The following is a 24229-nucleotide window of genomic DNA, read 5'->3' as shown; positions in this document are numbered from 1 at the left end:
TGACAACATGACGCCAATCAGAATCCCAACACTTGAAGTACCTGTTTGTTTGTCTGCATAATGCAAGTTCTTTCATACATGCCAATTCAACTTTACTATCCTTAATCGGAGAACTCTTTAGAGGCCTTTACATCAATCATCACCAGATGTGCTAGAAAAAAAGAAGGATAAGCACTAGGAAAGAAATTCTCAAGAATTAGACATCTGGCCTGATTTGATAGAGGACGACAAATGGGGTTCATTCCTTTTTAAAAATACCCACGCCAGCTATTATGAAAAACAACATAAAGTGATCCCCTAATATTTGTGTAAATTATCTACTTGCGCCATTATAAAGAACAATCAAAAGTGACACCTAAATTTGCATCTAAACTACTACCCACCTCAGCTACCGATAAAAATAACCTAACGTAATGAACCCTAGTCAACTATTAATAGGCCATGAATGGTCCTTGCGAACCCTAATCATCCGGATAAGTCCTAGACTGTTCTAAGATTAATTCACTCATGTGGGCATAAGTGCGTGGTTCCTAGACTTGGCATGGGTGATCGTATTTTCCTGAATTTATTGTATGATTTAACGGCACTATTCTTTCAGTACTAAGGCGACGTGTCCATACAGCGAGACGCCTATAGTAACTTCGTCAATCTCAAGATCCAGCAGGCCAGTCTCTCGACGGCGTTCATATGGGTAGGTTTGCATGCGTATGTTCGTAGGAACGAGTGTGCATGCGTTTGTGAGTGATTCGCAAAAAAAATATTGCATGAGTACTTTTGTATTTGTCTATATACTTCAGAAATCTTCTATTATCTTAGTATTTGGCCAACAAAAGGAGCTCTCACTCTCTCAAGACATAGAAATTCCCATGTTAATCAGAGAAAAAAATAAAAAAATAAATTACCCCACCACTAGCAAAAAAAACCCTATGCCTATATAAAAATCACCCACCAATGCCATTATGAAAGAAATAATCTATAATTCTCTTTAGCAATGTAGTACAAATTACCAGCCTACAACTAATTAAAAATAAAGCTAAAAAATATTCCCAATTTTTTTATCTATGGTAGTTAGTATAGTAAATAGATGCCTAGTACGTGCAATAGCGTCCAGATACAGACGCTTTCGTGAAGAACGTCATCTGCTCTAGCGTCTGTCTGCCTCCAGCCGGTGGCATCGCAACCTTGCACTCTGTTCCGCCGTTCCCGCTTCTTCTTTGGATCATACATGAGATCCAAAGCTTCAGCTATGTGTGAAACATATGCACAACTTCTTTGGTAGTTAGTGCTATCTAATGAACAGATGGATCTTCATTTGATCGAGGCTTTCATACATGCGACTCTTTCTGTATGTACTGCAGTTTTTCATAATCAACTAACGTTCGATCAGCACCAGCTATGTGTGAAACATATGCACATGCTTTACAATTGAGTTGATGAACCATATCTGTATTGAATAATTTCTGAAAATAAAATTTTGAACTTATAAAAATCATCCATACAACTAATACTACACACTCCTTTTTGGACGAGATTAATTTTACACACATTAGCTAAGTAAATATTCTACCGAGTGCATAATTATTACAACCCTTTCATATCTCAGAAGCTGATTATTACAGTTAGGAAATCACATTCAACTCCAGGTCTTTGTTTACGGCATTATAGAAGGGAATAATACTAACTCACAAGTAATATCCATGCTCCAGGACAGGCAATGCAAAAAAACAAAATCACAGCATTTGACTAAGACCATCCTGCTGCTTCACAAGTGCATCTTCATGCTGCACTGAGACCTCGCTGCTTGCAAGCAAGATCAAGTACACTGAAGTTTCTGTTGCTGTATAGAGCATACCATGTACACCATGTCTGCCAAGATAAACATCAAGAGGGCGAGGGCTACTCCTCCTCCTGAGAAAATCCCTTTGTGTGTATGCGGCATCCACAAGACTACCATGAGGGCACATGGCAGAGGTGTTCCCTTTCCATGCCGTGTGTCGAGGCACAGTCCCTCCAAGGGGATGGCGGCAGGTCACCCACCGCACGGGACAGAGACGGCGGCGGCTCCATGGCGTGTTGGCCATCACCTTTCCTCGCAAACACATTTTGGAGGAACCAATAGGAATAGGGAACCAAGATGGTCCGGCTCAACTAGGACTACCACCGGACACCGTCCGAGGAGCGTCCAAGTGCGGACATGCTTTATAACAGCGTCCTGTATTAACTGCTAGGAGGAATAACGTCCTGCTTCCAGTTATAATTTTTTTACCTTAATTTACCATTATTAAGATTAAGAATTTATTCATTATTATAAATAAAAAAATTGGACATTATTCCATCGTAATATAAATTAAATATAAATAAAATGATTGTATTCATAGTAGTATTTAGATGAGATTCAGCAATTAATCGTTATGACACTAGTATAGCTAAATTTTAAATTATTTTTAGTAATTAGGCATAGTGTGCAATAAAAAGATGGCGACGGTGATAAAAATATAAGTTTAATATTAATTAGATGCAAAGATAATATCAATACTAGCCGGGCAAATGCGCCGGCTACCTCACAGATGCAAATAGGCTCATGGCTTGTGGCTTTTAGTTGAAAGTCATTCACGTGGTTCGTCTTGCGTGGAGTTTACTTAAAGAAGAAATTCTGATATATATGTGTATATATATTGGCTAACAATGCTGCCTGTGAGGCCGACGTACGAGAGCCCGCCAATGTTGCTTGCAAGGCCTAGCCCTCAAGCCCTCAATCCTACTACGATACTACACCTTGAGTGACTATTGAGTCAAATTAAACAAACTAGAGAGAGAGAGAGAGAGAGAGAGAGAGAGAGAGAGAGAGAGAGAGAGAGAGAGAGAGAGAGAGAGAGAGAGAGAGATGTTTGACGTGTGGAGCGCTGTGCGATGGTGGGAGGATTGGCAGCTGCGCGTCCTCGTCCTGGGCAGCCTGTGCCTGCAGTGGTTCCTCCTGCTGGCTGCCCCGCTGCGCAAGTACACCATCCCGCGCGTCATCAGGACGTGCATCTGGCTGGCGTTCGTGTCCAGCGATGCCCTGGCGATCTACTCGCTCGCCACCCTCTTCAATCGCCACGCCAAGGCCGCCAGCAGCGGCGGCTATCCTCCTCCTCCTGGCACCAGTGCTGGGGCTGCTGGGAGCGAGCAGCAGAAATCCAACATCCTGGAGATCCTGTGGGCCCCCATCCTGCTCATCCACCTCGGCGGGCAGCAGGAGCTCACCGCCTACACCATCGAAGACAACGAGCTGTGGGTGCGGCACACCGTGACCCTGGTGTCCCAGGTCGCGGTCGCCCTCTACTCCTTCTACAAGTCGTGGCCGGCCTCCGGCGACTGGAGGCTCCTGTCGACCGCGGTGCTGCTCTTCATCATCGGGGTCATCAGCTTCAGCGAGAAGCCACTGGCTCTCAACAAGGCCAAGATCAACAGGCTGGCCGACGTGTCCTCCGTGATACAAGGAACAAAGCCACGTTCCGAATGGAGGGAGCGCCTGAACCAGTTCTTCCTGTTCGAGAGCTTCACCAAGCTGCGAGAAAGTCTCTCGATACGTGGTGGCGGCCAGGATAGCAGAAAGCAGACCACCTTGACGGATGGGGACAAAGTCTTCATGGTAGTTTCGGACATGTCCATCTCGGCTGCTGCCGACGAGCTGGTGAAGCGAGGAAAAGCTGGCAGCGTGGATGATGTGCTTGGGGGCCTGGATCCGGCCGCCGAGCGAGGCCTGCGCCGCTGGCTGCGCGGCGCGTTCGCCTTCATCTACACCCGGGCCTCGGTGGTCTTCACTCTTCCGTACCTGCTCTATCATCTGCTGGTGGTCCCAGTGCTGCACATCGCCGCCCTGGTGCTCTTTGCAACGAGCGACAAGCAACCCTACAAGCGCACCGATGTGAAGATAACATATATCCTTCTGTGCCTCACCGCCGCGCTGGATTTCCTCGCGGTGTTCATCCGCCAGCTGCTGTACCTGCTCATGTCCATGACAGAAGTCCCGTCGCTGTGCGAGACGGTACCCGGCTACAACCTCGTAGACACGGTTCTCCGGGAGAGGAAGAAGGACATTGGGTGGATGTACAAGCTCGCCAGGTGGTCGGGCGTCAAGGAGGAGTACTTCTCCTGCAACCGTGATCTCGGCGAGCTGTACAGGAAGGTCGCGGGATTGGTGATTTCGGATCTGGTAAAGATAAGAGGCCGAGACCTTGCCGGTTACAGGACCTTCACGAAGCCACCTCCAGACCCAAAGACCTCAGCTGGGGAGGAAAGCCCGCGCAAGCCAACCAAGAGCAACTGGGCTCTTAATGAGGACCAGCAAATGCTATGCACCTCAGAGATACGAAAAAGCCTGCTCGGGGCATTCGACCGGAGTGTCCTCCTCTGGCACATCGCCACCGATCTCTGCTACCGCTGCACCGACTGGAACAAGGCCGGGAAGGAGGCTGATGAGGAATCTACATCCAGAGCTGGAGGTGCTCAAGCAAGCATTGCTTCGCCGCCTCATGGCCAAGCTGGAGTAGAGTGTTGTACAATTTGTGGTTATACAAGTAGGTGCGCTCGGCGGTCCACCAGCACGACGAGGAACCCTCTGCATCTTCGTATCGAGTGCACACATGCAATATCCAACTACATGGCGCACCTGCTCAACTTCAACCCCGAGATGCTGCTGACCGGCAGCCGGAAGCATCTCATCACCGAAGCCATGAAAGAAATCGACTCCTCCATCATGACCAAGGAGGAGGGTAACTCTAAGATCAACCTCATAGACAGAAAGCAGCTCGTCTACGACATATTGGCGGAGGCCGCCAAGCGGAGGAGCGCAGATGGCTCAGAAGAAAACCAGAAAACATTACACATCCAGGATGCATTGAGTCTTGCAAATGAGTTGTTGGCAATAAAGGACGAGAAGACGCGCTGGAAACTCGTGTACAAGGTGTGGTTGGGCATGCTCTGCTACTCTGCCAGCATGTGCAGGGGCTACCTGCATGCCAAGAGCCTGGGTGAAGGTGGCGAGTTCCTTTCCTACGTCTGGCTCATCCTCTCGCTCAAGGGGGCCGTCACCCTAGCCGACAAGCTTCAGATGCCCGCAGAGAAGACCGAAGATGCTGAGGAATCAATTGAGAAAGATCTGGAAAGCAAAGCCAAGGGCAAGGCCAAGGGTGCGTTGTTCAAGAAAAGAGCGATGGCTGGTGATTTAGTATACGATCGATCATCGTTTGGGGTGGGGTCCAAACGTGGATAACTCGTGGATGATGTTTCCACTGCCTGCGTGGTTGTTTGGTTTACCCTGCTGCCTGCATATGTTTTCTACTGTCCAGCATGCGTTGCGTGCATGCTGCTACTCTGGTGTCTGGACCCTGCTACGTCGTCGAAAACCTGTTTGCTTGCTTGTTTGTTTGGTCGCGTGTCGCGATGCTGCTGCATGGGTGCAGCTGCCGTGTGTTGCTTCGTTAGTTTGGCGGCTAATCTGGTATTCAGGTGTGTGCTGCTACCGGTTTTTTGTGCTGTCGTGTGTGCCAGCATAGAATTCGCGGCTTAGTAAGCTGAGCCCCTGCTTCTGTTGTACCGAGTGTATTTAACTTGTTTCTGCAATTATAATAAACAATAGTATGCTGAGCTCCTGGCTCTGATGTACAATGCCTACTGGCTAGCTTGTACTCCTTGTGCTAATTTGTCTGCCTGAGGTGAATATACTTGTACTTGTCCCGTGCGATACACTTGATCCATGCCTCTGTGTCTTGTTTGCTTGTTGTGCGGCAGCTCTCTAGTGTTGGGAGCAAGCCCATCCCCAAGCAGACTGAAGAGAAGAACGTAATGCTAACGTGGCTGGAACGGGAAAGTGATTCAGTAGCAATCCATTCCACTACTATAGGACTGGCCATATCACTGCTGGTTCGTAAAAAACCATCAGTGTCGATTTTAGAGCCCGCAGTTAACAAGCAGCAGTGGTAGGGGTGTCTGTCACTACCTATCACTGCCAGTTCCTGTTCCTAACAGGTAGTGATAGACATATGTCACTGCCGGTTTGTGTCATAAACCTGTAGTAGGCTATCATTGCCGAATTGTAACACAAGCCGGCACCGGTTAGTAAAAAAAAATTCTTTGCATTATGGCAACCAACTAATATTGAGGCAACCAGTCATACTATGAAGCAACTGTCACAGTTCAGAGGAGATCATTAGGAATCAAGAGCCGACCGAGAGATGAGTGCTCTCCCCTTTACCCCTCAGGCGACGACCACGAGGACCAATGGTGGTTATACTCGGATGACATAAAGGCAAGCAAGTGATCTTACAAGTGCAAGATGTCACAGCTGAACTGAAGGTATGAGTGGTTGACAATGTTGTGTAGGATAATATTGCTCTTGACTTGTGATGTACAGTTGTAGGATGCGACATGGCGGCCGACGGTATGCATGGAAGGTCAAGCGAAAGTTTCATGCCGATGGATCAAGGACGGTGGAAGGTGAACACGAGTAAGCTTGAACCTACTCCCCCATCCTTTGATATAAATCTTACATATAGGTACATATGTATTATTATAGTTTGAAGAGGGAGAGGGAGTAGGCTATTATGTATCCGCTATTCTCTTTCACTGTTGTAACAGGGTCCACAGCGAAAACTAGAGTCACTACATAAACTCTCAAATTAACGAAAATATAAAAGAAAGTTCGCCTTGAAGAGAGAGTGGCAGACAGTGAGAAAGTTCGTTTTTCTTTTTCCTCGTAAAACTCTGCTGCGTGTATTATTTGCAAAGGTGCAACAGAGGAAAGAGGATGTTTTGAGGACACTGAGGAATGTACATTTGCAGTCTTGCAGACGACAGCACTTACAGTCGCCCAACCCTGGGGAGAGGGAAAAAAACGACTGCAATGATGAGAGACGATGCTGGTTTGGGAATCAGAGTGGGGTAAAAAATATTCGGACACACCTTAACTACTCAGATAGAGCTCTACCACGGGAAAAAAGCTCTTTCACTTCGGTCTCGAGTCGTCCTGGGCGGCAGAAGAAATCGACGAACACCTGTCTTTCCTGCTGCGCGTTGCGTGAAGGCTGCTTTAAGTTCTGCAGAACATTTGTAAATATAGCATCTGTTAAGGCAACTCAGGAAGAAGAACGACGTGTTCTGAACCCGCAGCATGCAGAATACAGTCACATACAGTGGAAGAAACAAATGTGTAGTACCTCGGCCTTTTCGTCCCGAGCCAGTGTCACTTCACTAACAGAGGAATAGACCTGTTGGCTGACCATTTCCAGTTCTTCAAGCGACTGAGCCAGTGGCTGTGGTAAAACATTGCGAAATGACTAATTGGCAGATCACGAAATAGAGATCATAGGGGGAAAGGTAACAGACATGGATGAGAGCAATGTACCCATGGTGTCAGTTTTGGTTGCCCATCTGAAAGGGGCACGCCGAGAGTTTGCTCGAGTGTTTGGATCATCCTGCATCTGCCAAGAGAGATGGAAATGATGTAATTATTAGGCCAAAGATCTAACATGTAATATCCTATCAGTAGGGGCTTGTTAATGTTAAATATCCAATGGGCAGATGAAAACTACTGAGGTGGAAGAAGTTTGGGCACAATGTGCAATGGCAACTCACAATTCGTCAGTGCATCTTCCTCGCTCACGGGGAAGAACGATTTCAGCCTCATGCTGAAGGTACTGGAGCTCATCATGCAGCTCTGATATCTGCTCGACCAAACCATATGATGAAACGTATGTTGGTGTCATTGCTTGAGAATCTACAGAAAATGAAGAGGATTACTCGATTGTTCCAACTTGAGGCAGATAACACTGTTAGAAACTGTAAGTGGATCCTGCTTACTTGAGTGACTGCTAAGAATATCCCTCACAGCATGAAGAAAAGAATCGTGGTCATCAACAGATCCTTCTTCAAACATTTCAGATGCAGCTTGATTAATTGAATGATATTTATCCTACACATTCATGCAGTATATTTCGTAAGCAATACCAGGAGCACATCGAAAAGAATCTAAACAATATTCTGATTTTAATGGATAAAATCAGCAAGCAATACCAGGCGGACATCGACAGCTGATAAGTAGCTCTGCAGTTCCAATTCTATAGCTTTCAATAATGAATAAGCGCTCGATATTTTTGCTCGTTTTTCAAGCTGGCAACTTATCTTCAGAAACCGATGAGCAGCAAGCTGATTGACCAGATGATTGATGAACTGCAAGAATTGAAGTGTGTCCACGAACACTTATTTGGTAAATGTCCAAAACAACTTGTCATCACTCATAAGGTACCTTCTTCTGATGGCTGATGTAGCATTCCTGGCGCAAAAGCTTCAAATTGTGATCTCCTAAAAGGTCATAGACTCATACTTAGAAACATACAATACCATTGACTCGATAATGCAAAAAAAGAGGGGGGGGGGGGGGGGGGGGGGGGGGGGGGCTTAAATATCTATTGAGTCATGAGAGAATCACACCTTCCAAAATATTAGCACCTGCAAGTTCAGCAAGATCCGCGCACAGGCCTGTAATAGTCTGAAGAAAGGGCAATGCATACAGAAAGTTAATAATGTAAGGAAAAATAGAATGATTAATACAGAACATTTAACTTTGTACACCTCCAGAAAAAAAACTTGGAATTCTCCCAGATAAAGTATGAGATAGCTCCATGAGACCATGAATGGTAAAGAAACCAGAAGTTGGCTCAGAAAAAGATAAACTATGAGCAATAGAGCATTGAGCAACATATCCCAAAAACATATTGGAATTAGTTTGAAGTATACAGCTTTAAAACATGAAAATCATGTAAACAAGTATGTGGTTGTTAGTTTTATTTATCTGGAAAAAAAACAGTATATGAGCTGAAACAGGAATGAGCCCATGATATTCCAGTTATACATGGCTGGGAGATTATTGACATCTTTTGGGGAAAGCATATCATGTTTGAAAAGCACAAACATTAAACCAAGGTTTCAAGCAATGAAAACTTAACAATTCCAAATCATCCATTGAACCCAGAGAGATACCCTTATTAGGGTGCCCATGTTTAATTAATGAACAAAATTATTGTGATGAAAATTACCTCAGATAAGCATTTTTGCACATGAAGGGAAAGATCTTTAAGTTCTTCAGAAAGTTCAGAGCTTTTCCTCCTGAAGATGAAATGGGTGAAACCACAAATCAGACATATTAAGTAACTGTATTATAACAGTGATAAGACAAATGCCAAGAAAGCAGATATATGAATAGTAAATTGCAGTACTACCATACAATAGTAAAACAATGCAAACACCCTTTTTTTAGAACAACAACACGAACACCCTAGGGTCCTCCATTCCTCCTAAGGTGATTGGCTAATTGCCAATGGATTTTGTGAAGTTTCCATTTGTTTATGTTATAATTCAAAGCAAGTAATGATCATAGAGGCATCAAGGAGTCAAGCAGTTAAATTTTAAAGGCAACCAAAGGATAGTATAATGCTACCCCGGTCTTGTCCCTCTTTCAAAAGCAACTAGTCATACTCAATACCTGTCATTAATCGTGCACTACATACCTTAGAGAATGACTATCCTGATGAATATATGACTGTTGAGATGCCAATTGAATTCTCAGCATTGATACTATAGCCTCCTCTTTTGCATATTCTACTTGTGCTTCTATGTACCGTCTCTTACTTTTAGCGAATCTGTCAACAAATGAGCAGCATCAGAATAGCAATCTCTTTTAGAAGGAAAAAGAGTAACAAAGAAAATACAGTTCTGAGGTAATGTCATGAAGAAAATTCTTAAGTTTTCTATCAAGGCAGATTTTAACTTGTCTTGATGAGTTTTATATTGATGTGATGAAACTTGTGGTGACAGGGTTAATTGGGATGGAAGATTACACAGGGAAGACAGGAAATAGGTGGGCATTCCACAAGCAGGCAAGCTAATATCTAAAAGACTCCATAGCACACAGAGATGTTTGATTTTGGTGTTGAGTTGGAGAAGAACAAACAAATAATAGTTCGAGAGAAAAAAAAAGGTACCCTTCCAAAACTCAACTAAATACAGCTTATTCCATGTAAAAGATGAATCAAAATAAACTTCAAATTCATTTCATATTAATACCATCTGGAAAAACTAAATTCATCAACATTTATACTTGCAAGGAAGCAGAATACATCCTGGCAGCCATACTATGAAACTTGATGGTAAAACAATTAAGAAATTCCAAAACATTGTAGGTGCAATAATATGCAGTGTAGTAATCCAAAAATAAACAGATCACTGACATTGGCAGACCAATAAGTACTTACATGGAGTTAATTCGGTTCAGTTCGACAACAGAATGGTGAGAGTTCACAAAATCTCCTGTGCAAAAGGGAGGACAAATTGGTTATTGGTTTAATTCAACTTAAGCATAAGTTGTTAAACCTTGTGTAGAAGAAAATAGGAATATGAATGACTTCATGTTGAAGGGCAAATCCAAATTTACATATTAAAATTTTAAAAGGTAATGATGAGATGAAAGTAATAGAGAAATATCAATAATTTCAGCTGCTCTTGCTGGCATAAGTAAGACTATGAAACTATAGATACAATATATGGAGCAAGTATCACCTCTTGGTTTGTCATCTTTGGCAACAAGCTGGAGTGGTCCCTACCATACCCAATAAAAGAACTTGATCAGCAAGCAGGTGGTAAAACAATGATTCTAACTTAGCAGTAAATTTAGCCTCAACAATTTAGTTTATTTCACATACAAGACCAGTTATTCATTCGTGGGGTAATGTTATATAGTAGTTTTCAATTAAACTTAATTTTTATTCACATAAATTATGATAGTGCAGAAAACTATTGGAGAATGTCAATGTACTATTTGGTATACATATGAATGCTTATATCAAATAATTAATTGAAATAAAAAGAACTTGGGATTCACTTTAATAATTAGCAATGGATCAAAGCAAATAATTTCCAGCTTCATAAGACAGCTTAAAACACACATCAGATCATGTACATCTTAGTAACCTAGCAAAACAATGTCATCCTTGTGCACAAATTCACTCTACCAGAATCCAGAATCTAAGACTCCACTCTTATGAACCTTGTATGAAGTCAATTAAAATAATCTCCAGATGCCCGTTTATTCTGAGTTTGGGACTTGTTTTCACTGCTTTATAATAAGCATTCACTCATGGGTGAGCCCAAGTTACTGAAGTGTTGAAGTACCTAAAATTTAAAGCACAGTGACCCTAAAGTCAAAGAAAAAACAAAATGTGCTGCATGCATCATGTATGCCTTAAATTCAATATCAATTGTATGTTTACAGCCAAATAGAATTTCTTTTATAATCATACATTCATGTTTATCAAACATAAATGTAGTTAATATGGGAATAGCAAGATCATGATAACAAAAAACACCTTCTTAAATTTCTTAGAGAACCATCTGCTTAGTCCCTTCGTGCAAGCCAGGTTACTTCTCACATAAGACTGGAAGTCACAGTATGACAGGTAGACTCCAATATCTGTGAGGAACAAAATGCAATGCATCAAAATATTGACAAGAAATTTTAAAAATTACCCCTTATATCGTGCTAGACCTTTTTTAAAAAACGATTGTGTTACACACCACATTTGCATGCACATATAAGTCAAAATTGAAGTATCAGGCGATAAATGCATGTCAATGTAAGCAATGCAATCAGATGAAATTAATTGCATTTGTACAAACTAAGGGAAATAGAAATACCAGCTTCTGAATGGTAATAAGACAACTCCTGGGTGGTTGCAGCCAGTTTTCCAAGAACTGCATTCATCTACAAGAATGTTCTAAAAGAAGTCAGAACAGAGAGCAAAGGCTTCTCTTATCAAGTGCTAGAGTGAATTCCTACAAGAAATAACTGAACAGATTAGAAAGAACTATAAACGTCAGTTCAACTAGCTACGAATTGACATAAGACATCATCAAAAGAAAAAAGCACTAAAATGGGTGGATAACATGTGGACCAGTCAAGTAAAACCCTGTTATTTGCATGCACCTATCAGCATAACCCTTTTCTTAATGAAGAGAAGTTAAAAATGAAGGATAGGTCCTCAAAAGAGGAGTTAAAAAGAAGGCTTCCAAACAGGATACAAACACACACACAAACGAAAACGAAAAAGGAAAAAGAAAAAATGCATGTTAGGTCCGAAGCGATGCTCGCTTCTTACACCAACAGAAAGAGCCTCAGTTACTCCTCAAGTTAGATATAGTAAATGGTTTCCATTCATTACAAGGCAATAGATGACAGGTTCTAAAGCCCAACATGAATACCGTAGTATAATATGACACAGATTCCAGTAAATATCTCATGCAATTAGAGTACAGAATGGGCAGTGTCATAGTATGGTTTACTGGTTTTGTAGCCATGGCAGAGGCAAGGAACATTACCTCTAGACTTCTCTTAGCGAATTTCTCATCTAAGCCAGTAAGCTGTCCGTTAGCTCTAGTTTTAGCAGATGAGCGGTACTTCTTTCCCTGGGTAATGGTGGTAGCTTGTGCTGTAAGTAAATCAAGCTTCCATTCCAGAGAAGCAAGCTGCTTTTCCAAATCAGAAACTTCAGCTCTAAGAGCAAGCTTTGAGTCGCTAGAAGAATAAAAAGAAAACCCTTGGTAAATGGAGAGATCAAAACAAACAGTTGACAAGACAAGTATATGCTCTAATATGAAGGGAACCTAGTCATATTTTCGCTGTATGACTCACTAAACTGTCCGATATCAAAGCCAAGTCAGACTAACAATGTTATTCAAATACTCAAATGTTACCTATTCCCCAATCCCCATAGATCATTTGCAAAATGAAATGAACTACCTATAACTACAAACGGCATACTCAAGCAGACAAAACTCTAGAAATAAAACGGCAAGCCAAAGTAAAACAAGTTCTTATAAGAAAAGCTGTATCTGGTTTTTTGCTTGGGTTGAGTAAGGAAAGTGCAGCTCTGCAAAAGCAGTGCACAGAATGCTAGTTCATCAGTTAGTTCCAGTATCAAATGAGATAGCCTACCGGATGTCTTCAAGACTTTCTTCCGACAAAAAAGTGTAATCCTGGTTCTCCCCATTATCTGAGAAGGCAGAAATACTGTCGAAAGCAAAATCCAAGTCCTCCCCCTGAAAATGGCACTCAAATAGTCAAATTAGGAGCACACATCTCTCCCTAGATAGAGGCACAGAATAATAATTTGAGCTAACAGAAAGCAATAATTCACAGACGCCTGTGTCCAAGACGGTTAATTAACCTCACTGCTCATTACATATACTTCACAATGAAAGTATCTTACGGAAGAATAACCGCACAAATGAAGCTTAAATCTCCATACCTCCAATAGCTTCCCTTCCATTTCAAGCTGCTCATACCTGCGATTCATGCAATGGTTGCACCAGTATAAGCCTGAGAGCCATTACACATTATGGAACAACTCCAGAGCAAAAGTAAAGAAATATGGCCAAAAAACAAAGGTGCTTTCATTCAGAATTTCATACACAACTATGCTCATTATCAGTTATATCATCATATCTTAGCAATTATACTTCACTATGAAAAAGTTCCAGCAATCCCTTTTATACAAATCCTCTTCAGCTTAATCATACACAGTTCTCAAAGCATGCATATGCCGGTGTGCAAGTGTGTGAGTTTTCTCATGCAAACCCTTCTCTCCCCGCAAGTTTCACAGACAACTCCCTACAAGCATTTTGCAACACAACAAATAAATTTACGAAGCCAATTTCGATCGAAATTCAAAACCCAACCCAAATCCCAACAACGCCGTTTATACCTCCCGCATCGCACATCCAAAACTCGAAACCTCGTCTCCGCCGATTCAGTCCCCAGACTAGTCTAATTCGCAACGAACGCCCCCCAGCACCGCGCGTCCGACTGCGATCACAGGATTAACGGTAGCGCGAGCGTTTCGGCGGGAATCAGGGGGTCCGTACAGCTCCAGGTCGGTGGCGGAGAGGGCGTTGCCCGGGCGGAGGCGGGCGCAGACCCACACGAGCACCCGGCGCGAGTCGTCCCCCTGGAGGAACGCCCACTCGAGGCTCTCCGGGTCGAGCGGGTCTTGGCCGTCGAAACCCGCGGCGGCCAGGGCGTCGCAGAGCTGCTTCGCGCTCATCGCCGGCGGCGTGGGGAGGGAGAGGGGCCGAGTGGTGATGCGTGGGGAAATGGAGGGGTGGGGGTGGAAGTTTGCGAGGGGTGGCCGGTGGCGGGGCCCGGTTGCGATTGGATGGAAGGAGTGGTAGGCCAGGCCGACTTTTTTTTGTTTTTTTAGCCTTTTTCAAAACATTCTCACAAATACCTTCCCCGCGGAACCAATTCAAAAATAGACCCTTACCTTGGCGTCATCTACGCTGGCGCTAAGCTTACACATCTCGACGCCAGCCATCTTAGCACCAAGGTCCATGCACAGCTGTTGATGCGGATGCCGACGTGGCAGGGGCTTGGCGCCATCCATGATGGCGCCAAGTCTTGGCGTCGTGGATCTTAGCACCAAGCTTGGCGTCGTAGACCTTGGCGCCGAGCAATTTACCCCATACCTCCTGGCGTTTCGAACGAAACAAGTATAATTATTTTGAGGAGTGTGCAACAAACTACACTCTAGTTCAACTGGTTAGGACGTGAGCTTCTTATCCCAAAGACCTGAAGGAAGCGGGAGAAAAAAAAATAAAATGTAGAAAAAAAGATTCAAGACAAGGGTTTGAGAACTCAGGTCTTTGGGATAAGAAGCCCACATCCTAACCAGTTGAACTAGAGCATAGTTTGTTGCACACTCCTCGGAATAATTATACTTGTTTCGTTCAAAATGTCAGGAGGCATGGGGTAAATTGCTCGGTGCCAAGGCCTACGACGCCAAGCTTGGCGCCAAGATCCACTGTGCTAAGACCCCCGCCACGTCGGCATCCGCATTAGCAGCTGCGCATGGATCTTGACGCCAGCTGTAAGCTTGGTGCCAGTATGGATGGCGCTAAGCTAAGGGTTTATTTTTTAAATTGGTTCCGCTAGAGCAGTATTCGTAAGAATCTTTCGAAAAGGTAAAAAAAAAAAGACGGTAGGCCAGGGGTGGGAGTTGACCGTTCACGAGATTCGTTGCCAGCACGGCACGCTGGCCCAGGCATTTCCCATGCCGCTGACGCGTGGGCCCCGCCGCACTGGTATGAATGTGGATGGTTGTAAATGTGTGTCAATTTGTTCTAGAGCGTGCCTTGAACAGCTCACGAGGGTGTCTCCAATAGTACGCGGCCACTCGCTCAGGATGTAATGGTGCGTTTGGTTTGAGGGATGAAGTGGGACGGGACGTGACGATCCCACTTCGTCCCGTGTTTGGTTTGGAGATAGGTGGGATGGGGACATCCCTACGAGGGAATATACCCTCCAGACGCGGGATGCCCCCATTCCACCAAAACGAGCGGACAGGGGCATCCCACTTCGCCCCCGTCACTCGCCGTCCGTCCGCACCGGTGGAGGGGGCGAGGTTGGGTGGGGTGGAGCCGCCGGCGGAGGGGCCGACGCGGGCGAGCACGGCCGGCGTGCGCGGGCGAGCACGGCCGGCGTGCGCGGGCGAGCTCCGCCGCGGCCGGCGCGGGCGAGCACGGCCGGCGGGAGCGCGCGAGCTCCCCCACGGCCCCTGAGATTCGCGGGCGGCGGCTCGAGGCCGGCGAGGCCCGATTCACGGGCGGCGTGCCCGGGGCAAGCTCCCCCGGCGGCGCAACGACGAGCCCAAGAACAGTGCCAAGAGTGGAACCGGGGTGGAGGAAGAAGATGGCGGTTAGTATGACAAGTGGGGCTCCACGAACGGTGTTAACAGAAGAAGAAAACGGTGCTCGTCCCGTCTATAGCAATCTCTCCAACCAAACAAAAAATTAGGACGGACCCATCCCATTCAACCAAACAAGAAATGGGATCATCCCATCCCGAAAAACTGGAACGGGATCGTCCCATTCTACATTATCTCCCAACCAAACGCACCCTAAGAGAGAGAAGAGCTAGCAGGCAGAGCAGGATAGAAGAGCTAGCAGGCAGAGCAGGATAGCTGGGAGCTCACGTTGTAAAAGGTCGGGGTACGAGAAAATGTGCGGGCTTTGCTCTTCGCCATGCGGTAGCGTGGATGTTTAAAATTCACTTACTCAATATTTCGTTTATTGAAGACTTCTTGAGATGGGCATAGGGCATATAGGATTATCATAATCCGAGGGTATAGATTACAATCATCATGCGAAAACTTTTGTTTACCCCTGGATATATTATTATTTGTGACTACCCAGCCATGCACATGCGGCATGACATCATGGTAGGAGACCGCAGCAGTAAACAGTGAGAGGGCGTAATGCACATCATGCAGCCGTGTTGAAGTCTTTGATATAAAATTCAGAATATAAATTGATCATACATGTATATTGCTATCAACAATATATTTCCATTTTCAGAAAAGAACATGATTATATGGTGTACCTCATATTTCAGAGAGTACTACCTAAATCATATGACGAATGCATGTATGTAGTCATGTACTGCGGCCTTACTGGGCTAGCTATATAGTACTTGACACTTTCTATAAACATATACACATGTATATGTATACATGCATGCGCAGACGGCACCATCATTCGCTGATCATAACTCATAGTATAAGCGTGTATTTTGCAGATTTCAACGGCTCAATAATGGTCAATGCCCCGACGGAGGGTGGCAGTAGCCGCCGGGGCCGCTCCCGTTGGTGCAGCCCGACGGCTGAGCCGAGCTCTCCGCCGCCGCTGACGTCGTCCTCTCAGACTGCACCACCACCGAGCCCTGCCGCCCTGCCGAGCCTCCTCTACTCTCCACCGGCAGCCGCGCCGCCGCCGAAGATGTCACGGCGGCGCCGGAGCCCAGGAGGAGGAGGATCCCAACCGCTGCTACGACGAGCTGCTGCCTCATGATCAATCGGCACCTGAAATCCTCAATCTGCAGAGGGAGCCGAAACGCAACGCTAGCTAGCTCTTGTTGCTACGTTCTTTGCATCTGCGTATGTATATATACAAATAGACGTGCCATGTGTACGTGCTACACACGATGTGGTGTGCACTTTAGCAGAGTGTGCAGAGATAGATGGAGAGACGTTCTGCCTTGGAACTTGACCATGGGGCGTTTTGTCGGAAAGCCTCTCCAGGCTTGTCAATGGATATTGATCCACTACAGTGTCTACAGAGAGACAAAAACAGACCACGGTTTGTGACTGATCACTGTCGTTTTCAGTTAGCCGGCCGTACGTAAATCTTCCGATCCTGGGAAGCAATTAACAAGGAAACGGGCGGTGTGCCGTAACCCGTGCAAGCAAAAGTGCCCTTTTGTGTTCATGTCAAAATTGAAAAGGACCAAAGGAGAATGAGCACGTTCTTTTTTGTCAACGGAGTCAAACTCAGTTCCTTCAGCTTACATTTTATTTGCCCATCCAACAAAGTGTACAGGTGTAGCTAGCTTAAGCGTCTCTCATACTGGTCCCATTGGAGGAGCGGATCGACAGTGTTTACTGAAATTCGTATGTTTAAATTGTGGCCATTGTGTGATTTGGTACATTGCTCGAAGGAGAATACAACTCAAGACATCGCTTCCATGAAAGAAGATTTCTTCTAGAATTATTGCCAGAGACTTAAGCGAGGCCGGTGAAAGAGGTTTTGGTGCCACTATGGCAGTGCACGTGAAACCGGCTTTGCGATTAGATTAATAAGGAGCCGTGAAATCAGAAGCAAAGGTGCTTCAAATTTACCGGCCGCACGCGTGGCAAGCGAAGGAAATGTCAAACCACACAGACTAATTGGAGGCAAAGACGGGATGGCCAAGCGTGCACGACAGCATCATGGCGAGAGCCTAACTTGTTAGCCCTTTTTTGACAGTGGCAGGGCTGTCTTGGAGCTGTCGGTAACTATCCTTTCGTTTTTACCGGACACTCCCAAATTCTTCGCTAATAGGGTTTCTTTACTTTGTATACCATTTTAATCTTATAATGCTGCGGAAACTAGCGTTAGTTCACTTTCACTGAAGTCAAGCTGTCGTCAACTAAATCTAATTTGCTCCGATACTGCAGCTTAGAACACTTCCTTTCCGGTCCCTGTAAAATTATGAATGCATATTTTTTTTATATGTATAAAAAGAAAACTATGTTTCTTCCCGTAGCTCACTTTACATGGATACTGACCGTCCTATCCGAGCACAGATGCCATGTAGTGAGTAACGTACATGCTTAGCAAGCCATTTGCATGGCTTCCTCGTTTAGCTTGCATCGGTAGAAAATATGGAGAAAGTATGACACCTTGCGAAGTCAACTACCACGAAGTGAGATCCTGCCAGCCAAATCATACAGATTCAAACCTCACTACCTTACCTCAAGTGCGCAAATCGCACCTCTTCACGCATTGAAAAATTGTGCTTCCAGGTTCAATGTTCCTCGATGTTAGTCCGAGCGCGTCGCAGCTTAATTTGGGAGCCGCAGATCTGTCATGGACAGACTTGTAGTCATAGAAGTTGAAGAAAAAAAACCACAAAGTCAATTCAACAAATAAGACATCGCCTACAGATATATGAAGCTCGATCAGTTGCCAGGATACTGTTCATTGTTTAGAATTTAAAGTTTTGATGAACAGAAGAAACTCACCAACCTTCAAATCCATAAGGATACTTGAATGATGAACTGATCAGATTTTGCAACAACAATCACAGTCGCTGTGCCAATGGCCACAATAAGTTACAGCTCAGATACAATACATAGGATTTGCCAATGCCACCATACAACTTCAACAGTGTCACTCACTCCAACAGCTCATCGGCTGCCAGCTTGGTTCTTGCAGAACCGACTCGGTTACTCCTTACAAAACCTCAACAAATTTACAACACGGAACAGCACATGGTCTCTTGTAGCATGGTTCTTACAAGGACAATGGAAAAAAAAATCCAGCAACAAACACACTGTTGTCGGGGCGTGAGGCCATCTTTTTGGTGATGTGAGGTATAAATTAAAATGAAAAATTGCATGGGAGTGAGAATGCCTCATGAGTTAGGTTTTTACAGCGACATTCGTGGCACTTTGCTGTCCAACTTTCTTCATGGTAGCCTTCAGGTCTTCCCGGGATTTGGTGGCCCTGGATTTTGTAGCAGATCCAGTCTTCGAAGAGCCCTTCGGAGAACATTGTGCCTTGCTGCCAACATCTTTGGAGTTCCCAATGCTGTGACGATGCAACCGGCAGCATACTGCGCTGCCATTTCCTCCCTCGGGTGTATGAGGGGTGTCACTGCAGCTCTTTCTCCGTGTCAATTTTGGTGACCTAGCACGAGTTGGGGGCACCTATAAAGAAAAAGCAAAAAGTGAAGGCTTGCACGAGTACACACACTAAAAGCAAACTGCTTTTCATTAGGGCATTTAACAGGTTATCGGTCGGGCAAATGTAACATGAACATGTTCAAGTGCTCGAACTTCTGAAGACATATACACAAACGCTAGTAATGTAAGAAAACATCTTCCTTTATACTGATTGTTCATGCAAACTATGCTAATTTCAGTAATTTATACCAGTAACTGGAGTAGGAAGACTACCAGTTTGTTTAGTGAGAAAATTTTTACTGTCATGCTGAACAAGTCAATGAAAAGGAACAAATATTTGTTTTGTGAGAACCAAATGAAAAGGGACAGTCATGAGTCCATAAAGTTCAAATTTACAATTATGTGCTGTGCAGCATGTCGTATGCATCGGAGAAACAGAGGAATAATTTCATTTGGGGCACATTTTCCTTGCATGGTATTGGTACTAATGTGAGGCATCCGAAAGCATCAGGAATACAAATGAATAATGCTGCAAAAATTCCCCCAACAGACTTGTGTCCTGACACCCAAAGAAAAGCAACATACCAAGCAAAAATGAAAATTATTGCTATGAAGATGATGGAACAACACAAGGCAAGGAATGTGAGATTATGAATAGAATCTAAGCACAATAATTCATGAAACAGACCTCCTAGGGATTCCTTCAGAACGGATATATCAATTGAGTAATCTGAAACAGAAATATTATGGATCATAATAAAAAAAGCAGACAACACAAAACACATTACCTTCTTAAGTTCAACCTTTGGTGGGGGTCCCTCTTGGTAGAAGCTTGGCATGGGTTTTGCTCGGACAACCAAGTTCTTCCTTAGTTGTCTTAGAGCTTCTTCTTCCTCTTCCTAGAAAAAAGGAGAGAAATAATGGCAACAATAGTTAGCCCCAGAATGATTTAATCAAAAGGGCATCATTAAGCAGGCTTGATAAGCAGGAGTACACCCTCTTGGTGGGCAGATATCAAAGCCTTTTTGTAAATTATATTATTGATTAAAACATAGCAACATAATGATGTTACAAAAGGATAAAGAGCGCAAGCATAGTGATGGTATTTATGCAAGAAATTAACTAGAGTAAACTTCACAGAATCACAGAATTACAACCATTTTAGACATGTGTCTCAAGTACCACAGAACTACAAATCTTGTATCTGCTACAACTACTGACAGGTGCGTTACAAAAGAAAGCTAATGGACGATAAAATGGATAGACCTACAGATAAGTTCATTTTAATGCCCCTAAGCATATCCTAACCTGTCATGCTTTTTTACATTTCACCACAGTAACCAAATGCATGCTCAAACAAGATGGAAATGATAAAAATTGCTTAACTGATGGTTTTCAAAACCTTGAACAATTAGTATTTCAGAGACAAGGCAGGACTCATGTAAAAAAAACAGCTTTGATGAAATTCGAAAGATTATACCACAAAACGTGGAAAAAGGGTAGCTTAATTTGAAATTCAAATTTCTTTGCTATAGTTTTCAATGCATTAGGAATAGCCATTTTGTATAATTGTTTTCATGATGCCAGATGCCACAAAACAAAACAGGCAACCAACATTCAAGCAATTCAACCAAATAAACCATAGCAGACTTACCTTTTTCCTGGCCTCTGCTTGGAGTTTCTCCTCTTCCAAAGCCTTCCGCTTTTCTTCTAGTTTTGTATAAAACTAATGAAACCAACAAAGCTCATATTACTAGACTGACTCTCTGAACCTAGCTATCAAGATATATTACCATGAAATTACATGCATACCTCTCCTCTCTTCTCAGCACGATTATCACAGACAAATGTAGGTGCAACAGCAACGGTTGTCTTCTTAGTTTTTCCAGCTCTTGCTGAAGTTACAGTTCTGTAAGCAGCTCAGGAAACGGGCTAATGTAAATGCTGGAAGCAATCTATTTTACTCCCTCCGTTCCAAATTGTAAATCGTTTTGGCTTTTCTAGGTACATAGCTTTTGCTATGCATCTAGATATATGTTATGTCTAGAAAAGTCAAAACGACTTACAATTTGGACTAGAGGGAGTAGTAATGATCAGTTACAAGATGTAAGAAAGAGCTCCATTGAAAATTCTATGGAATTTTGTACCAATTTCACTACACATAAAAACATTAAATAAAGAGAGACACAGAACATTAAGTCAAATGGGAGAAACTCAATGTGATCCATATTTGAAAAGAAAAACGGAAGGATACGAAGAAGTGACAGAATATGAGTCCTCTTCTTGACTGTGAGAAGTATTGTCAGATTGGAGAGGCTTCCTGGGTGTGACTGATGGACTCTGCAACCCATAAACAGTACAAACTCGGTCACTAATGTTGCCTATTTCATCTCCAAAAGTTAACTTGGCAGATTACAGAAAATGGAATCACAGCTACAGCCAGCCAGCCAGTAAACAGAAAAGAGATAATACACACTTACGCAAATAAACAAGACTAATAAAACAATTTTGTGTGTTTGTTCAGGTTGATGTGAATAAATCAAACTGCTAATAATGGTATTCAGATGCTTAATCGATGTCAAAATATGATTGATAGGCCCACCATATGGACAAATCAATGAAGAACAAAATCTAAGAGAAAAAAATCATGTTATTCGACTATGCATAATCCTATCAAACAGCATGCAGCAATTTAAAACATCTTTTACAGCAGTAAGTAGGGGTAACTGAGTGGAAGTATCACAATAGCTAGTTAACTGAACTCTTAATTTTCCAAATATGGGGAAGCAACCATCCCATGGGAATGGACATGTTGCACAGTGAGGGTGTACCGGCTTATACCATTTGTAGCAAAAGACAGCGAAGTAAAACATTCAGAGCTTTTTCAAGCCAGTACTGACACCATAGTGGTTTAAATATTTCTTTAACCAAACAAATGTCATGCAGGAGACATGTGACAAAAAGAGAAGCAGACGAAGCATGAATGATACAGTTCAAAGGAGGGTGCAGATGACTACCAGACCTTCTTTGCCATGCTTCTTGGTGATGAGCTACTTTTATCAGAAAGTTTTTCCCCGCTGCTGGTGGGATGAGAAACTGGAGCACAATTTCCAGCTCTAGATGACCTCCTTTCAGCTGCGACAGTGCATGGCTCAGCAACAGTACGGCTAGACCCTTGCTGTCCAGCTATAGCAGGCTTTGCTGGTGAATTGGTGAGAGACGACTCCTGCTCATGAATCAGCTTCGGCGAGTCTTGGTTTACAGGCACGTCTTCCTGGCCATTGCTGTCCATATGTGAGTCTATGGCATAAGGGGTCTCTTGCCTTTCTGGAGAATCTTCATCATGGCTGCCACTCACAACTTCCCCATGATCAACATTTCCGTTAGGTGGACATATAACTGCACAGTCTGATTCTTCATCTGTAGACATATCTACAACTTCTTTCCCCATTGCACTGCAAAATTAAAAAAATAAATATAACTATCTGGAAGCTCCTTACATTCCAAATCATAAAAGAATAACAGAACAATAATAGAGTCAAACAGCAATATAATATTGCACTCCATCAATCATTCACAACTAAGAAAAGAACAACTATATATTCATATGCATTATCAATGACATGCAAGCCACTACACTTACTAGTACTACAAAGCAGAAACTCCAGTATGTTGACATGCTAACCGACAAATACAGAACGATTATATAAAAATGGTCAATTCTATCATCTGAAATTTCTAAAGGCCACATGTAATATCACAAATGCATTTCTTATTTAGTTATGTTCTATTCAGGAGCTATTGTGCAAAGTGGAAACCTTAAATGAATTTGGTAAACGGTCACCTAGAAGCTTCAAATTTAAGGTGTACCAAAAAAAATGAATTACGAGTCGCAACATAGCTCCAACTTGGCCTCCAAGTTCACAACAAGAGTTAAATTCTGATTATTCAAAAAAAATGGAAATTTCATTTTGCATTTTAAGATGGCGGACTGAATCTATTACGAACTTCACCAGGCAATTACTACCAACAAAATTTGAATAAATCATAAACTTTGAATCGCAGTCCCAAAAACCGCACAGGAGCAATACAAGAATTCAAAGGAGACAGCCCTTACATCATGCCCACTAAGGCAAAATAACAAATTCTTCACAGCACATAGCTTAGAATCGGCAAGCTTTTTATCCTCAAACAATTTTAAAATTTCTGCAGGACGCAACATGAGAAATATAAAATTAGGCACCGCTAAGTACAAAACCACGACTAGAAACATTCAAAAAACTCCATCTTGATTGCAACACGCCTATTGGACAACCATTTCACGAGAACACGACCTCGAATAATCGGTCAACGCGCCTATTCCACAAATTGTTTAAGGATCCACGCGAATGCGACTTCAAACGCTTATCCCATTCCCTTTGCTTGCAGGGGAAGCATTTTCAAGACCCCGCTAGTGTCTCCCACGAAAACTAGAAATGAATACCGGCCATTTCCACCAAAAATTTCTTGGAAAACCAGCCATTTCAGCTATGACGCAATGAGGAACCATTCAAGAGCCGGAGCCTCTCCACCACACAGGCGAAACCCTAATCCGCCCCCACCAACCCAAAAATCAGCACACGAATCACCGGAACCACCCCCCGGAATCGGCCCACCGAGCCACCCGGATCCACCACCCAGCTCGGGAAACCCAAGCGCCAAGGCGACAGCAGCCCCGGAAACCCCACCCACAACGCCCAACAAACAGAAAACAGAGTACCAGCAGGAGGCCAGCCAGCGCCATTACATGTTCTCGGCCGCCTTGCCGGGCAGATCCCAGCGCCGCCTCGCCGCCGCCCCGGGGTCCCCGCCGCCGTTGGCCTCTGCCGCGGCCGCCGTGGTGCCCGGCTGCTCGGTACCTGCCCGGCACGCCGTCAGCTCCC

General features: G+C 43.8%; 3 protein-coding genes across 3 annotated transcripts; 1 reads left to right on the top strand and 2 right to left on the bottom strand.

The window, feature by feature from the left end:
- The first annotated feature begins 2690 nt into the window (after positions 1-2690).
- On the top strand, positions 2691-5705 carry LOC140222034 (uncharacterized). Its single transcript, XM_072292055.1, has one exon. The coding sequence runs from the start codon at positions 2885-2887 to the stop codon at positions 5252-5254; it is 2370 nt and encodes a 789-aa protein (XP_072148156.1). The 5' UTR covers positions 2691-2884; the 3' UTR covers positions 5255-5705.
- A 783-nt stretch (positions 5706-6488) lies between these two features.
- On the bottom strand, positions 6489-14158 carry LOC117842984 (AUGMIN subunit 3). Its single transcript, XM_072291902.1, has 19 exons — positions 13954-14158; positions 13338-13374; positions 13025-13128; positions 12409-12604; positions 11728-11794; positions 11400-11503; positions 10594-10633; positions 10290-10344; positions 9546-9677; positions 9075-9144; positions 8470-8527; positions 8285-8340; positions 8053-8208; positions 7840-7951; positions 7615-7756; positions 7385-7460; positions 7197-7292; positions 6943-7076; positions 6489-6856 (listed from the first exon to the last, which is right to left on the bottom strand). The coding sequence occupies exons 1-18, from the start codon at positions 14130-14132 to the stop codon at positions 6948-6950; spliced, it is 1809 nt and encodes a 602-aa protein (XP_072148003.1). The 5' UTR covers positions 14133-14158; the 3' UTR covers positions 6489-6856; positions 6943-6947.
- A 4510-nt stretch (positions 14159-18668) lies between these two features.
- LOC117845098 (protein WVD2-like 2) lies at positions 18669-24229 on the bottom strand. Its single transcript, XM_034726004.2, is given in 8 exon segments — positions 18669-19127; positions 19129-19331; positions 20096-20206; positions 20962-21033; positions 21120-21216; positions 21562-21647; positions 22330-22762; positions 24094-24229. Coding segments are annotated over 7 exon segments (1023 nt in total). The 5' UTR covers positions 22759-22762; positions 24094-24229; the 3' UTR covers positions 18669-19102.

The sequence above is a fragment of the Setaria viridis genome, chromosome 2, assembly GCF_005286985.2.
Source record: "Setaria viridis chromosome 2, Setaria_viridis_v4.0, whole genome shotgun sequence".
Taxonomy (NCBI): domain Eukaryota; kingdom Viridiplantae; phylum Streptophyta; class Magnoliopsida; order Poales; family Poaceae; genus Setaria; species Setaria viridis.
This window is presented reverse-complemented; position numbering and strand designations above follow the sequence as displayed.

Bases quoted from the DNA above. Each gene is read 5' to 3' on its own strand.
- LOC140222034 (XM_072292055.1), top strand. From the start codon at position 2,885: ATGTTTGACGTGTGGAGCGCTGTGCGATGGTGGGAGGATTGGCAGCTG.
- LOC117842984 (XM_072291902.1), bottom strand. From the start codon at position 14,132: ATGAGCGCGAAGCAGCTCTGCGACGCCCTGGCCGCCGCGGGTTTCGAC. The intron at 13,375-13,953 runs GTACGGACCCCC...CATGAATCGCAG, and splicing joins TCCGCCACCGACCTGGAGCT to GTATGAGCAGCTTGAAATGG. The intron at 9,678-10,289 runs GTAAGTACTTAT...ATTTGTTGACAG, and splicing joins CTGAACCGAATTAACTCCAT to ATTCGCTAAAAGTAAGAGAC.